Below are 16402 nucleotides of genomic sequence, written 5' to 3'. Positions count from 1 at the left end.
CAAGCACCCACTGGATTGCTTAGTCTAACTCTCCAGGGGACCCTGTGCCTATAAGTAACTCTGGGCCGACCTTGGCTCATTCTTTTGGGAGGAAGGCACCTCCCCAAAAGGCAAGTTACTCTACTATTTGGCCTCAATGACCTCCCACCTCCACATTCCTTGATGCTCTTCTAGTCATGTTGCCTGATAATTCTCATTTGTAGAAGAAGGCCCCTCTCAGCACTTTGTAGAGCTTTGTGGTGTTGTTCTCTGAACACTGATTAGACAAAGGTCCTCAACAGCATTGTTGTTGACCTTCAGGAGCTTGGTGGCTCCCTGGGTCCCCAGTGAGAGCCTGTGCTTGGTAGGAGAAAACTGCTTGCCCCCAAGGATGCCACTTGTCCAAACTACAGCCAAGCCACTTGGTAAAATAATACCTATGACATTTTGCATTTGGTCCGCAGCTATCACCTGTGTCACTCTCCCACAATGGAAGAAATGAAGAAGACTGCCATCCGCCTGCCTCGGGGTAGGCAGAGGCCTATAAAGACTGAATGGAATTCCCGGTGTGTCCTTTTCACCTATTTCCAAGGGGACATTAGCAGCGTAGTTGATGAGCACTTCTCCAGGGCTCTGAGCAGCGTCAAGAACCCCCAGGCATTGAGCCCCTCGGGGCAGAGTGAAGATGTGGTCCTAAAGAATGGTGAGCATGTTGGGAGGGAGGAGGCTGGAATTCCCTGTCAAGGCTATCACTCAAAGACCTGTTCTTGGATGCACTTAACACACTTGGACATGTGCATAGTTGCTAAAGGCAGGCTGTGCAGTGAGAAGCCACACTCCTTCTTAGAAGTTGAATGTATTATAAAAATGGGTGCTGTTGAGTCAAATTAGTTCACCTATTTTATTATGTCCTCAATCATGCTAAGTGCTGGGTTCACTGCTCAACAGGCTATGAGAATTCAACAACTGTTCACTGTTATCATGATCAGTATTTTCATATGATTACTATTACTATTGGCCTGACAGGGCAGGAACACCAAAGGATCTATAAAGAAAAAGTAAGGCTGGGTGCAGTGGCTCATGCCTGTAGTCCTAGCTAATCAGGAGGCTAGGTGACGGGACCGCTTGAGCCCAGGAGTTTGAGGCTGCAGTGAGCTATGATTGCACCACTGTACTCCAGCCTGGGCAACAGATGGAGACCCTGTCTCAAAAAAGAAAGAAAGAAAAAGAAAGAAGTAAAGAGAGGGAGGGAGAGAGAGAGAGAGAGAGAGAGAGAAAGAAAGAAAAAAGAAGAAAGAAAGAGGGAGGAAGGGAGGGAGGGAGGAAGAGAGAGACAAAGAAAGAAAGAAAGAAAGAAAGAAAAGAAAGAAGAGGGAAGGAGGAAGGAAGAGAGAGAAAGAAAAAGAAAGAAAGAAAGAGAGAGAGAGAGAGAGAGGGAGGAAATCCCACGTAGGTACTCCCAGCCTCCTCTCAACTAATAGTGGATGATCTGGTGAGCAAGGGCGGGGCCAGACAAGGTTGACAAAGAGTCTTGCTGCATCCCTCTCCCACCCTTGACAGGGCCAGGGGTGTCTATTGCACACACTATTTGCTAACTGTTAAGAAATAAGTATTTGTACATCTCAAAGCAGTTACTTCAAGAGAGATATGTCAAAATGTGCACATCAAAATATCCAGCTTTGGAGAAAGCCATAAACGTCAAGTTGGCAGGGGCTGCAGTATGACTTTCATGGACCTGAGACACTTTTGCCTTCATGGGACCTTTCCTCCATAAAAATATTAAAAATTACATTTTATGACTGCATGGGTATAGAGATGGGTATAATCTAGGCTGGACTCCTTTTTATGTATTCAGTGTCATTATCATATTCATCCTTTTCTTCTGATCTTAGAAAGAAGTTAAAAGGCTTTTGTGAGTCCCTAAAAGTATTCATGGGCCTCCTGCCTTCTGGGTGTGAATCAATACAGCTCCCCTTTAGTTTTTGAAATGTGTGAGTAGATCAGGGTCTAGTTGATGTTAAGAGCTCTTTATTGCTGTTGCTGAGAGCACATGTTGAACGTCTTGCTCCCATTGGAGGACATATATGCCTCCCAGTGGGGCCTCAGCCTGTGGGCAAAGAGCTCACCTGTTTCCAGATGCCTTCGCTCTGGCATTGCTCTTTGGGTCCGGACAGGGAGTTGGTGTGTATCTGATCTACTCACCTTTGCAGAATTTACTTCTCTCTGAGAAATTGCTTTTCCAGTCAAGTGTCATGATTTTTCAGAGGATCTTGTGGGTTAAGTAAACATGCGGAAGGGCATGTAGTAGCAGCAGATATTAAAGGAAGTGATGTGGCGCTTGCTGTTAAAATGGGCAGATGAGGGTGGGTGCAGAGTGGGGAGGTGATGTCTACGAGTGTGTTAAATAATCAGAGCAGGAATGACTGTGATCTTGAGTCATCTGGGGGATTGACATGTGGTAAGAGCTGAGAAAGGTGGTATGTGGGATTCAGAGGATCTAAATGACTCCTTGGAAGGGTCAAAATCCCGGGCACTTAATACAGGGACAAGTATGCTGACTTGGCTATTTGACTCTATTGCTGAACACATTGGCTCGGATTCATTACAATCATTCCCTGGTAAGCACCATGAATCCATGGTCCCCCACTTCCTCTATTCTATTTGCCTGGTAAACCCAAGCTGGGACCAAACCAACTCTCAGTCAATTGCCCCATTTCTCCACTTCATTTTGCAGCAAAACTCAAAAGCGGTGTTCATGCACAGTCTGTCATCCTCCTCTCATGTTGTCTGGACTCTACTCCCCTGGTGCCTTCAACTTCGCCACTTGAGACCACTCTCTCATCAAGGTTAGCCAGTGACCTCCACTTTCCAAATCTAACGGTGGCTCTCTGTACTCATCTCGTGTGACCCATCAGCAACAACTGCTGCAGTTGACTTCTCCCTCCTCCAGGAAACTCCTCCTCCTTTGCTTGGATTCCACAACATCACATTTTCATGGTTTTACTCCTACCTCCCTGGTTACTACTCCTTCTCAGTCTCCTTTTCTGGATGTCCTCCTCTCTCCAACTTCTAAACATTTCAGGGCTCCAGGACTTAGGACTGGGTCAATTTCTTTTCTCTACCTACATGCACACCCTGGGTGATCTCCCACTCTCTTGGTCATAAATGCCATCTATATGTTGATCAATTCCAATGCATAAATGGATTTCTGACCTGCCTATCTAACTGCCTACTTTGCATCTTCGTTTTGCGGGTCTAATAGGAATTGCAAACATCGCAGCCCCAAACTGAGCTCTTAATCTCCCCTTCAACCTGTTCCACTCTATCTCCATAAATGGTAGTTGCATCCTTCCAATTCCTTGGAGTCATGTTTAACTCCTCTCTTTGTTTCACACCCCACATCCAATCCTTTGGGAAATTCTGTATGTTCTTCTACCTTCCAAACATTCAGCATCTGACCACATCTCCCCCGCTGGGCTCGAGAAGCTATCTCCCTCCTCCCCGGATTACTGCAGCCTCCTCATTGCTCTCACTGCTTCTGCCTTTTCTCTCCTCCAGTCTATATTCTCAAGATAGCAGTCAGAATGGTAGTACTAAAGTAGAAGTAATACCATAGCACTCTTTTTTTCAAAACACTGCAACAGTTTCCCATCTCACTTAGAATCAAATCCAAAGTCTATAACGGAGCCCTACTTCATCTGGGTTCCTGCTGACTTTCTGATCTCAAATCCTACCACTTTCCACCTCACCCACTCCAGTCTAGGCTCCTCACTATTTGTAGACTATGCCAAGGACAATCCTGCCTCAGGCCCTCCCTTTGCACGTGGTCTCCCCTCTCCTTGGAATGCTCTTTCCCCAGATAGCAGCATGGCCTCCCTTTCCTCCATTCAAAGCTCCATCTAAAGGTCACTTCTTCAAGACAGGCCTTCTTTGAACAATCTATTTAAGAAATAGAAGCCCCTGTTCTGTTGCTCTCTGTCCTCTTACCTTGTTTTATTTTTCTTCTTAGCGTTTGTCACCACGGAGCACATTATATGTTGATGGGTTCCTTTCTTGACTCCTCCCTTCCCTTAGCCTCTGAGCTCTGTGGCAGGGGGACTGAATCTGTTCGCTGCTGCTTTCTAAGTACCTATCACAATGCCTGACACAGGGAAGCCCTCAATGCATATTGCTTGAATGAGTGGAATTGTGATTCGGATCACAGGGTATTTTCCCACAGATGGGTCACATAGAGAGTGGGTAGGGTATGATATACAGCTGTAGAACCAGGCAGCCTGGGTCCAGGCCAGTTCCACCACTTAATAACCATGTGATCGCAGGGCATATCATTTCATCTCTCTGTGCCTTGATTTCCTCATCTCTAAAATTGAATATTATTTAACTACAGGAGGGTGCTTGCAAGGAGTTAATAAGATAAAGCATGTCAAGTGCCACACAGTAAGTGCTATGTAGGTGTTAGTTATTTTGGGGAGTGGGTGCCAAAGCTTGACACAATGTTTTGGAAGGCTAGGATGGATGTGAGGACCTGCATTCAAAACACAAGGATCGCAGAGCAGCAGACCTGTCCCATGAGCTTTCACACTTTCAGGGGATTCTTCTGTGGCTGCTGTAGCATTTCCTGTGCCTTCTGACTTACCCTGTATCCTTTGGTGAGGACCCTGCCCGCTAAGGGAGATTGGGCATGGCCCTGTTTCTTGCCCAAGCCAGCCTTTGCAGGCTGAGTAGGGAGGCGGCTTTCTTCTCCACCTGCATTCTTGGGGGTTGCATTTTCCTTGTGACAATCTCACAAACCCCTTGAGTGTGAAGATGTCTCCCGCACAGAGCATGCTGTGGGGTCAGTAACTGTTTGTCTGCTGACAGAGCAAATGAAGGAAAGCCTGCCTCCCTCAAAGCCTCTCCTATCACCACTGGGAGCCAAGTTTCTCATAAGCTCCACTGCCTCAGGGGAGGGCACCATGAAAGACTTCCGGTCCCCTAGAGGTTCTCCCTGGAGGTGTTACATGACATACATGCAGCTTTGAAAATGGTGGGAAATCTATAAAGTGGCCTTTCATTACTGACTGTTAGCATCCTCTCAACCCCTGCAGGCCAGCGCCAGGCTGCCAGCCCAGCCAGGCTGTGTGGGAACAGGCTCCCATTCATGGGCCCCCATTGCTGACTTGCCCACATTCTCCGGGTGCTGTGACGAGCCAAATATGCAAAGCCCAAACACGGAGACCCGTGTGGCTAGGAAATGCCATCGAATTTCCTGGCTTCTCTTCCCAAATCAATGCTATTTTTTTTTATTTACTTACGTATGATTTATACTGGCTGTACTTCAGAAAACACAAGTTGAAGGTATCTTTTTGAATTATTTCCCTTTTAAAAGGACGTCAGGGATTTCAGAGTTGGTAATGAGATGCTTCAGCGACTACGGTTTTCAGGGGGTGGGGCACAGGGTCCTGGGGCACAGGCCACTTTGAAATCTTCCTGCCCTCCCCCAGCCACAGTCCCCAGCCCCACCTCAGGCCTGGCAATGTTGCTCAAGGGCTGCCGAAAGAGGGTGAGAGGATGTAGATCTGAGCACCCAGGGACCTTTTATAGCCGTCGCCGCCTCCTCTCTCCCCTCCCGTCTGCCGTAATCCGTGGGGGTGAGGAAGAAACACTGCCTTTCTTTTCCATAGTGAATATCCATATGAACTATAGTCATGCTAGCTGTTTATGGCCTCTGTGAATACTGACAACTTCTCCAGTGGCGGAAAGGAATCTGTACAAACATATATTGAGCCCCCACTAGGTGCCAAAGACCACGCTAAAATCATCGCATTTACCTCAGGCCTCAAAATCACTGTGACTTATAAGGTTCAAAGACAGGCAAACTGAACCTACGGTATTAGAAGACAGATCAGTGGTTACCTTTGTGGGGGTTCGCGGCTGGAGGGGGCTGCTGGGGTGGTGCTCATGTTCTGCTACTAGACCTGGGTGCTTATCACCCAGTTTGTGAAAACTCCCTCCGGCTGCACATTTCTCTTTGTGCATTTTTCTGTGTGTACTTCACAAAACCTCATAGCAATGGGTATTATTTTCCTCATTTTATAGAGCAGGAAACTGCAGCCCAGCAAGGGTAAGTGTCTGGAGATGGATCACACAGCCAGTGAGTGATAGAGACTGAAACCCAAGTCTGTCGGACTCTAGAGTCTGTCTCTTGACTACCCCACTGTTACACCTTTGTAGCCCCCAACAGTGCCCTAGCAACAGAATTAATACCCATGAGAACTATCGCTAATAATGTTTATAATGGCTAACACTTAGCAAGCACTTCCTGTATGTCAGGCCCTTTGCCAGGGATATGGATTATCCTGTCATATGAACTATCTCATTGAAACTTCACACCAATCCTACTGGTTAACTCTTATTGTGCCCATTCTTTTGATGAGGAAACTGAGGCTCAGAGAGTCAAGTGTCTTGCCCAAGATCCCACAGCTAGTAAGGGGTGGCTATAGCAATCACCACTTGTTGAGCTTGACTCCAGACCCTGAGCTCTTAGCCACTCAACTTTCAAAATACTAGAGCATGTTCTGTATTTGATCTCCATTTTCAGTTGGGAAAAGGAACCTGAATATTCATCAAAAAACTAGGTACCCCAGGGAGGCAACGGAAAGAGAAAGTGAAACTGGACAGACCCTCCTGCTGCCCTGGAACAGTACTGTGTCCTCTAAGCTGTCCATCTGCCTCCAGTGTTATTTTGACCTCAGCTAATGCAAAGAATATCCTCTTTGTTCCTGGGGTGAATGAATGAGGGACAAATGCCACCAGCCAAGAGAGCAGAGAGGGGAGAGTCAATGTGTGCGGATTGCACAGGGCAAAGCTTGCACTTCCATGGTGCAAGATGTATGTGTGTATGTTCAGACGGTTCTTGGTTTCAACTTCATTATGAGGCAGGGTTTGTATTAAAGACACAGACAGAGAGAAGAAAAGGAAGGAAAGACGAAAGGATATATGAAAGGAAATCAGGCAATCATGGATTGGTCATTCACAACTGTGGCTTATCTTTTGAGAGATTCACTGGTCAAGTGATTTCTTAAGTTTTTGCTTAAAAATAACTTTTTCTAATTACAAAAATAATATGTATTTATTTTTGAAAATTTAGAAAATACAGATAAGTATTCGGGAAACAAAAAACTACGCGTGCATCTATACAACATACTAATTTTTACAACATGGTGTAATTTTGTACATAATGGGTCATAACCTGCTTTTTTAATTTGATGATAAGTTGTGTACATCTTTCCATGCCTTTACATGTTCTAGTACAACACCATCTTAGTGGCTCAAGTATCATTTTATAGATGTACCTAATTTATTAAAAATTGTGGACATTTAAGTTGTTGCTAATCTTTTACTCTATAATATACATCATTTTGAACATCCTTGTAGCTAAACTTTTATATGCATCATTGATTATATGCCTAAAATAAATTGTTATAAATGGATGACTGGGTCAAAGGGTATGCATAAATTTTAGGGTTTTGATATATACTGACAAATTGCCCCCTCCCCAGAAATGTTCTGCCAATCTGCCAACCCCCAGCCCTGGGAGCATGTGCAAGTGCCAGGTCACTACATTCTTTGCCATATTGGAGAGGCATGGTCTGTAGGAGTATGAGGTTTGGAATCAGACAGCCCTACCCTTTGCTAACTGTGTGGCCTTAGGCAAGTTACTTCAACCACTCTGGGTCTGTATTTTCTTATCTGGGTTGCTGTGAGGATCACATGAGATTGTGCATGCAGAGTGCTAAGCAAAGTGCCTGGCCCATAGTCAATGCTCAATACATAAAAGCTATTCTATATTTACAAATTGTTCCTGCCCGCCTTGGATGTATTATTCCCCGGGAATGGACACAGACTGAGCAAAGGCTTCTGCCATCTCTCTCTCATAGCTACTGTCTACTCCGTCCTCCACACCAGCCCTGAAGTGTTGCTGCTTCTGCTGCTGTTGTGGGCTTCTCGGCCCAGTCCTTTCCACCCCTCCCTTTTCTGGCACTAGGGACTGTTGGCAAGGAAGATTCTCAGGCCTCATACGTTAACTTTCATCTTGATTTTTCCTGGGTTGGTTGTGCTAAGTGTTGCAAACAGTAAAGAAACCCAAGGAGAGTTTCTAAACTTCAATGACTAATAATAACAGCAACAGCTACCACTTACTGGGTGCCAATTGTGGACCAGGCACTGTGCTAAGCCTTTTACGTGGATTGTCTCATTCAATCTTGGAACAGTCTCAAGAGGCTAGGAGGTGGGAGAAGACTTGCTCACGGTCACACAGGTAGGAAGCGGCAGATCTGGGATTGGGCTCCAAGCCTGTCTGACTTCAAAGTTTGTGCTCTTAAATACTTTCATGCTGCTGTCCTCAATATAGAAAGGTTCAGTGGGGAGGGGTGTGTACATGTGTGTGTGTGAGAGAGAGGGTGTGTGTGCATGTGTTTGTGTGTACATACTTGCAAACGTGCATGTGTATGTGTGTGTTTGTGTGTATCGTGTGTGCACATGTGAGTGCATGCATGTGTGTGCCCTCATTAGAATAATATTCAGTCAGGGCCTACTACGTGCCAGATACTCTGCAAGTTCCTGGGGATACAGTGGTGAACAAAAGAGAAATGATCTCAGCTCTCTCAAAGCTCACTGTATAGTGGGGAAGAGCAACAGTGAATGGATGAAGAAATAAGGACATTACAGGATTACTGCTATGAAGGAAATAAACAGGGTGTAGTCACAGAAAGTAACAGGGTAACAAACTTTAGATTGGAGGTTCAGGGAGGGCCTTCCTGAGAGAGTGACCTTTAAGTTTGTATGGCCAGAAACTAGCTGGAATGGGAAGTCAGGGTCCCCACGCAAGGATAAAGTGGAGGGAGGGTCCTCTGGGGTGGAAACAAACTTTTCAATGCCCGGAGATGCTTTGGAGAGGGTTCTGGGCCTTCCAGAAGTATATATGAGTGAGTGTGGGTGGTGTCTCTAGGTGTGCTTTGGAGACAGGGGAATGGCCTGCCCGTTTCACCCTAAAGGGACATAGTGGGAAATGGAGACTAACACTCTCTGGCTGGGTCTCGCCTTAGGAACAAGGGCCTCTGGAATCTGGAGACATGGATGGGACTAAGAAGCAGGGTCTAGATGTCCAGGGTTGGAGTCCACAGAGTGGAAGCCTTTTGTATTCCTACTGAAAGAAAAATCCTAGCCTGCCCCAAGTGTCCCTGAATCAAAGTGTTGTTCACCTGCTCTCCATTCATTAATGAGGTTTGGGGTTTGAGAAGGCAGCAATGTCTCCTCTAGGGCTTCCTCTCTCACTTCCAGAAGAAACTAAGAGGGGCTACTTGGGTGAGAAAATGTCATCAGGGCCACTTTTAATAGCAGTGGCAGCGTTGAGCCAGTGCAGGCTCCTGGTGTAAGATGACTTCACCCACCCAGAGCGGATGGGTATGGTTGCTGGAACAGTTGGCCCAAGAACCCTGAGAAAGAGTGGCCCACCCAAATTTGGGGTCTCCATTCTACGGGTCACCAACACCAAACGTGGTCTGGAGAGGTGGGTTTTGCTACGCCACCCAAGGCCCGCCGTTGGGTTGCTGTGAGGTCGGGATTGGGACTCCCTGTGCATCCCCGCAAGCTCCCATCCAAACTGTGCTCGGATGCACCCAACGACCACATTGGACCTTGGACAGTGACACACCACCCATTCCCCTTAACATTTCCGTCAGAGAATTCTGGAAAGGAAGCAGTTAAGACAAATATTCAAAATACTCTGGGCTCCGGCTTTTCACATTTCAAGCATTCAGCACCTAGTTCATATGTATGAGATCTGTAAGGCCAGTTCAGATGGAACCTGCCCAGTTGTCAGGGACTACACTTAGTTTCTAATTTGTGCTTAGGACATGCAGTACCCTCATTCAATGTGAAGCACAGACAGTGATTATACCAAATCAGCTTAACCGCTCTATTTGTGCTACACAGTGCCCTGAATTGCTTCTGGCCTTATCAATTTTCAAAAGTAGCATTCACTCCCAGAACACATCTTAATATATTGCCTTGCTCTTGGTTTCATTAGAAGAGACCAACCATTGCCCATCACTCATTGTGAGCGCTATGAGAAGTTGGGCCATGTGGACTTGGGCTTCTGTTCTTATCATTTGTGTTACACAGAAAGCAACAGTGGTGGGTGGTGGCAATCTAGTAACACTGTGCAGACCTCTCAGATGCTTTTATCTTGCACAAAATCCAACCAAATTGAACATTTGGGAGAGCTGGGAGAAGCACACATGGAAGGAGAGAGGACCAGGGTCCCAGACAGCCTCTCCAGCCGGCCAATCTTCCTTTGTCTCCACACCCACAGCTCCCTCCATTATCTTGGACAGATGAGAGGCTCCAGGCTTGAAGCACCGTCTGGCAGAGCTCTGTCCCTCTTCCCCTCTTGCCTGAGTGGGTGTTGACAATGGGGAAAACATCCATCTGTGTCATGAACTCTCCTAGACACTTGAGATCTCAGACAGAGCTGCTAGAGTAGGCACAATTAGAATAGAGCCCATGGGACCAAAGGAAACTCCATCCCAGTTAGCCAGTCTACGTGAACTTTGCAAGAAGAAACTGAGTCACCTCTTGACCCTGAGCATTCTGCTTTTGCAGAATGAGGTCCAAGCAGCTACTTCCCTACCTGTCACTCTCAGGCCAGCTCACTTCCCTACTTGGCTAATCTGTTTGGCTACGGTGGTCCAGTTGGTCCAGTCTCTTAACAACCCTGTGTCCCAGATTCCTCTGGAAAAATGGGGTTTCAACCCCCAGAGTTGTGTGAGCGACTAACCCAGGTAAGCATTACACCTTTTTTAAGGTTCTGTGGAATCCTCCTGTTTGGTGTATTTAAAACACCAGCTATAAAATAAAGCTAAACGGTAGCAGCAACCAAACAGAAATCAAGCACTTTTACTTCTAGAAAAGTGTCTTCAAGGTGCCAATTGAACCAGGGTACGAAGATGTCTATGTGAAAATACTTGTCACATTGTTGTTCATATAATTGAAAAAAATGGAAATAACCGAGCTGTCCACAAATTTGACATTTGTTAGTCACGTTACTGCTTTATGGTAGAATATTGCACATCCCTTTAAAAAGCTGATGTTCAGCTCTATTCATTGCTATGGGAGGATATTCATGATATTTCACTGAAGCAAAAGTAGCCTCAATAACAATGTGCTGTGAAAACAATGCATGAATAGAAGCAAATCCTAGAGAGAAGAACACCTAAGGAGGACAATGGCTGTTTCTGGATATTATGATAAAGGTGATTTTTTTTCCTGCCTTTTCTATATTTTCTTCAAGTTAAAAAATATAGTATTATTAACCAGAAAAATATTAAACTACTTCCATTTTGAAAACAATAAATAAACACCTAATGTGTCTTCTTTCCTTCTCAGATAGTGACATGCCTCCAAATCAGTGGCGTTTTTCTTCTCCACGGACAAAGCCACAGCCGGAAGTATCTCTTGCAAACCGTGCCTCCAACTGCCGCCTGAATGTGTCTGGTCCCGTGTCTGGGGACCAGTTCCCACAGTCCTTGAGTGGGGGCCCCTCCGCTCAGCCTGGGGGGCTGTGGCATTTCTCCTCCCTAGCCAGCTCCAGCTCCCAGGAGCCTGGCTACTCTCAGGCCTTCCCCGCTGGGCAGCTGGTTCCAGAGCCCCAGCCTGCTGGGAAATGTGAGCCCCTCCTAAGTCTCCTCCCGCAAGACAGATGCCCAGCCCGTCCTCAGGAATCTGCCATGAGGGAGGATTGCAACCCTGTCCAGATAGCCGGAAGCACGGGATTACTGCTCAACCTGCCCCCCAGCTCAGTCCACTGTAAGGAAATGACTACAGATACTTGGAGGATTGCCTCTGATGGGTTGTGGTTGAGAGGGAGCTGGCACGAGATGTGGTGCCAAGACTAATTGCTGCCACCCTGGACATGAGGCTGCTGAGGGACAGAATGTCCTGCTTACACATTCTATATGTCTTCACTAGGCTTCATTGACATTCACAGTTTAATGGCTAAAGGTTTACATAGATAGCCAGCCAGGCAAACTTGGCCTGAAATATTCATCCTAGTCTGTCGACTTGGCCTTACCCTAGAAAAATGATGCCTAAAAACATAGGGTCTGCGTTTACCCCGATGGGAGCCACTAAATAATCCATTTGCAAAACAGCTCTGTGACGCACCGACAAGCTCAAACTCTATCCTCCAAACAGGTTGGCAACTTGCAATAATGCCAAGCTCCTGGGCAAGAACAAGGGCAATCTATACCAACCATCTGCTCCACACATTAAAATTCAAAGCGACTATAGAGGCAGCCCTGTCGCTGCTTGGAGACAGCAGTGCCTGGCTGTCATTGGCTCACTCCTACACACTGGGATCCCCTTGCTTGGTTTCCCTTGGGTGCCCGCTCCCTGACCACCACTCCTCCCTCTAAACTAAAAACACCCCTAAGGCTCACTCCCTACTTCATTCACTCACTCACCCAGAAATTTTGAATTAGTGCCTATTAGGTGCAAAATAGCCATCAAAAAACAAGGCTCCTCTCTTTGCAAAAGGATGGGGAAGGATTGGCCTGAATTATACTTTCACCGAAAAAACAGCCTATAAGATTTGCCTTTCCTATGAAACACTTGCAATAATATGTATTTTATAGTTTCACGGGGCCAATCTGCATCCTCTGTCATTCTGTACTCTGGATGAGTTTTCTTTTGCAGCTTCCTAGTCCATACATATCTGTGGTTCTAGTGTTTCATGCCTGAAAGGAAACACTGGAAGCTGTCTTTACTCTGAACTCAGCATATAGCATACAAAGGGCCCATTCAGCACAGCCTACCTAAGTCAGGCACTGTGTTCCATTCTAATGTTGAAAACAAATTTCCCATTAAAATGCCACTCTGTCACTTCCAGAGTTTGATTGGGAATGTGTTTAGAGAAGAAATCATAAAAATATCATGCTTAGGAAACCTGTGAAAATTCCCACCCCCGTACTTTTTCAAAAATCTTCTACGAGATTCAGAGGGGAAATTTGGCCAACTGTGCTTGTATATGTGCCTGTGCACACACACAGCAGAGCCCTGCTTCAACAGTTGGTTAGAACACAGATGGCTCAAATCATCACCTTCCAAAAATAACAACTCTGTACAGTTCAAATCCAATTCGGCAAATATTTAGTGAGCATCTATTATAAGCTGGGCACATGATGGAGAAACTGTAATGCAGGCAATATACTCTTCCTATATACCTCTAGACACATTCACAAACAAATGTTTATCACCAAGGTATTGAGTGCCATCAACTCTCCTACTAATGTTGACATCAGCTGTATTAACTGGTGACTGACAGTCCAGAACTGTTGAGGAAGTCAGTGACCCTTAATTAGGAACACTGCCTAGAAGTTGGGAGCCAGGTTCAAGGGGCCTTAAAAACAGAAGCTCCTCTGTTTCTGTAACATCTGCTAAGAGAAAATTTGCCAGGTATCCATAAACTGAGAGTCAGGCAATTGGGGGTCCCTGAGGCGCTTTCTAACCCAGCCCCAGAGATTGCATTTCCAATCATGTTTTCTTCTTTTCTAGATAAGAAAATATATCTCTCCCCCAATCGTGGACGTGCCAGTACCAGCCTTGCAAAGGAAAGTAGGTATTGGGTTCAGCCTTTGATAGTGTGTCTCTGTGTTCTGAGGACAAACTTGTGGAGCTTGCAGTGTAAACACTAGGGTTTCCAGCAGTGGACAGGAGCCTTACTTCTATTATTCAGTATTTTCATAGATAGAATTTGTTTCATCTTACTCTCAAAGAGGAGCTCATGTACCTCCCATCTTGTAAAATTTCTTAAACATTTTCTCATTTTGCTATAGAACAACTTTTTTTTTTATTTTTTATTTTACCTGAACTGGACTTAACCAAGGTAAGCAAGGTGACTCAGAAAGATGAACAAATTCATGGGGATTAGCTTGCTCTGTCCCAGATGTTCCGTTTTCAGCCTAGTACATAAGGCCACCCCAGGACTCTGCAGTCAGGGCAAATGCCAACTGGGGCCCAAGGCCAGGCCTCTGGGCTCCACACTCAAATTTGAAAGTGGTGTCAATAGGAACTGCACAAGAGGATAAACTGGGTGGAATGACAGCAGGATCGTCACGGCCTGGGTTTGGGGTTCAAATCCCAGCTTCATTATTTACTAGCTTTAGGAACTCACGCTTCTTAACCACTCTGTGCCTCAGTTCCCTCATTTGTAAAACGAGCATAAAAATCGTGTCCACCTTATAGGGTGAGGTGTGAGGATTAAATGAAATAATGTTTGCAAGTGCTTAGAATAATGTCTGGCACATAGTAAGACATCAAGGAGTCTAAGTCTTTTTGGAGGGCATTGTGTGTGCCTCAAGCTGTGCTCTGTGCTCTGTGCTTAAGAGAGGATCAAAAGGAAGAATCCCTGATCTCGGGCATTTTACAGTCTAGTGTGAAGTGGGGGCGAGGGAAATATATAGGCCCCCACTAGAATGCCAGCTCCATGAGGGCTGAGACTTCGAGGGGTACACTGCTGTATCCCCAGCACCTGCAATGGTACCTGGCACAGAGGTTCATACATATTTGTTGAATAAATGAATGAATAAGTGAGCGCTGGAAATAATAAAAGAGCATTTTAAAAAGAAATGGTAAGAAAATATCTGCCAATATAGTAAAAACGATTCTGTTTGAGGCCTTCATGTGAGACAAACAAACAAAACAAAAACCAACTTCAGTGATTACTTGGCCCGCTTAAGTGAGGAGATACAATTAGGGCTGATTTGAAAACCTTAGCATGGCCGAGTCAGGCTTCACAGAAGTCCCTGCCCAAGAGAATGAGCTCTACCAGCCTTCTAACTTATGAAAGTCAGGATTGTGATGTCTCCTAAGTACTTGTTAATAGTTTCTACATTTGTTTATTTTGAGTCTTGGAATTATTGATAACGTGATGGTTAAAATTGTTCATAGGCCCAAAATAACAGGAACAACATTTATTGGGTATTGACCAGGAACCATATACCACATACCCCATCCTGCTCATTGCCCACAATGACCTTGTGAGATGTTTATGAGCTTTACTCGATACATATTCAGTAATAGTGACTGAATGAATAGATATCCCCATTGTATAGATGAGGAAACTGAGCCTCAAAGAGGTAAAAGGACTTACCTTATGATCACACAGCAGCAGGTGGCAGATGCAGGTATTATCTCTTTGAGCACACAGTGTCATAAAATCATCAAAAATAATCCCAACTTAAATCAATTGTACAACTGTGAAAATTAGCAACTGGTGAGATTATTTTACTGTACATGGGTTCACTGTCTGTCTGTGGCCAAGATACTATCCTAGAATAAAGAAAAGTGGATGCAGAAGGCTCAGAAAGCAAGCAAAAGGACAAAGAGTGTATTACCTTGAGAAAGGGGCAAGGGGATGTTGTTCCCTTGCAGAGCATAGTCGAGGGGAGGTGGGGAATGGGGGCTAAACCAACAGTGCCAAGTCCGTCATTCTACCACCAGAGCTCTGGGCAGAGGGAGGCTGCAGGGAGCTTGCAGGGGCAAGGGGGGACTTCCTGGGGCTCCAAGTAAAAGGACCACAGAACCCAGCAAAGCCCATGGTCGTAAGCAGGACAACTATCTCCCAATCTTGCCTGATGGATGGTAAGAACCACTGATGAGCTTGTTAACTGCCCAGATCCTGCACCCCGCCACCTGGTTGGGTAGATTTGGCAAAGGAACTGGTCACCTCTTCATATGTTTTATTCTTTATATGATTTATATTAGGCTCATTTTTTTTGCTCAAAGTGAAGCAAGAAAGTATATATAAGCTCATTTCGAAGTGAAATTGTGTAAGGCTTTCAGTAGGAACTTCAGTAGTTCTGAGAGATTTCCTATGTGAGGCCCCAGATAAATATTTATCAAAGGAAGGAAGGCAATGTCTCCTCCTGCCCCTGCACTATGGACCTACGTCCCCTCATGTAGGCTGTCACACACCTAAGAGGCAGGGACCATGCACAGCAGAAGAGCAGTCAGAGCCAGAAGGGTAGTCAGACCTTGGAGAAGGACGTTCTGGATATGAGTCCCACAAACACTGATGCCAAAAGTTTTTGTAAATTTGAATTTTTTTTTTTGATCTGTAGAAATAGACACTGGTTGTGCATTGCTTTAACGCATACAGATAATAATGACAGTTACTGCTTGCTACTTGCCAGACACAGTGCTATAATACATATGAGGGATATAACAGTGAATAACACTGTCTTGGTCCTTGCCCTCACAGAGTTAATAGTTTAGCGGGGCAGACATATCCCTCTCCCAAAAGGGAAAATACAAAATACTGTTACGGTAAGTGCTGTGAAAGAAAAAACACACAAGGTGTTGAAATGGGGAAAAATGGGGGCCA

The 16402-nt window shown here is 45.4% G+C and overlaps 1 protein-coding gene across 1 annotated transcript; it reads left to right on the top strand.

Annotated features, from left to right (window-relative positions):
• The first annotated feature begins 468 nt into the window (after positions 1 to 468).
• VGLL1 (vestigial like family member 1) lies at positions 469 to 16168 on the top strand. The gene is made up of 4 exons (XM_069464185.1): positions 469 to 682; positions 11407 to 11826; positions 13573 to 13632; positions 16140 to 16168. Exons 1-4 carry the CDS (start codon positions 469 to 471, stop codon positions 16166 to 16168), a joined length of 723 nt encoding a protein of 240 aa, XP_069320286.1.
• The last annotated feature ends 234 nt before the right edge of the window (positions 16169 to 16402 follow it).

The sequence above is a fragment of the Eulemur rufifrons genome, chromosome 30, assembly GCF_041146395.1.
Source record: "Eulemur rufifrons isolate Redbay chromosome 30, OSU_ERuf_1, whole genome shotgun sequence".
NCBI lineage: Eukaryota > Metazoa > Chordata > Mammalia > Primates > Lemuridae > Eulemur > Eulemur rufifrons.
Note: the sequence above shows the minus strand (reverse complement) of the source record. Positions and strands in the feature narration are given on the sequence as shown.

What these genes read in the sequence shown, in the direction of transcription:
- VGLL1 (XM_069464185.1), top strand. Translation starts at nt 469, where the DNA reads ATGGAAGAAATGAAGAAGACTGCCATCCGCCTGCCTCGGGGTAGGCAG. An exon ending in AGATGTGGTCCTAAAGAATG is followed by an intron (nt 683 to 11,406) that starts GTGAGCATGTTG and finishes TTTCCTTCTCAG; the next exon opens with ATAGTGACATGCCTCCAAAT. An exon ending in TACCAGCCTTGCAAAGGAAA is followed by an intron (nt 13,633 to 16,139) that starts GTAGGTATTGGG and finishes TTTGATCTGTAG; the next exon opens with AAATAGACACTGGTTGTGCA.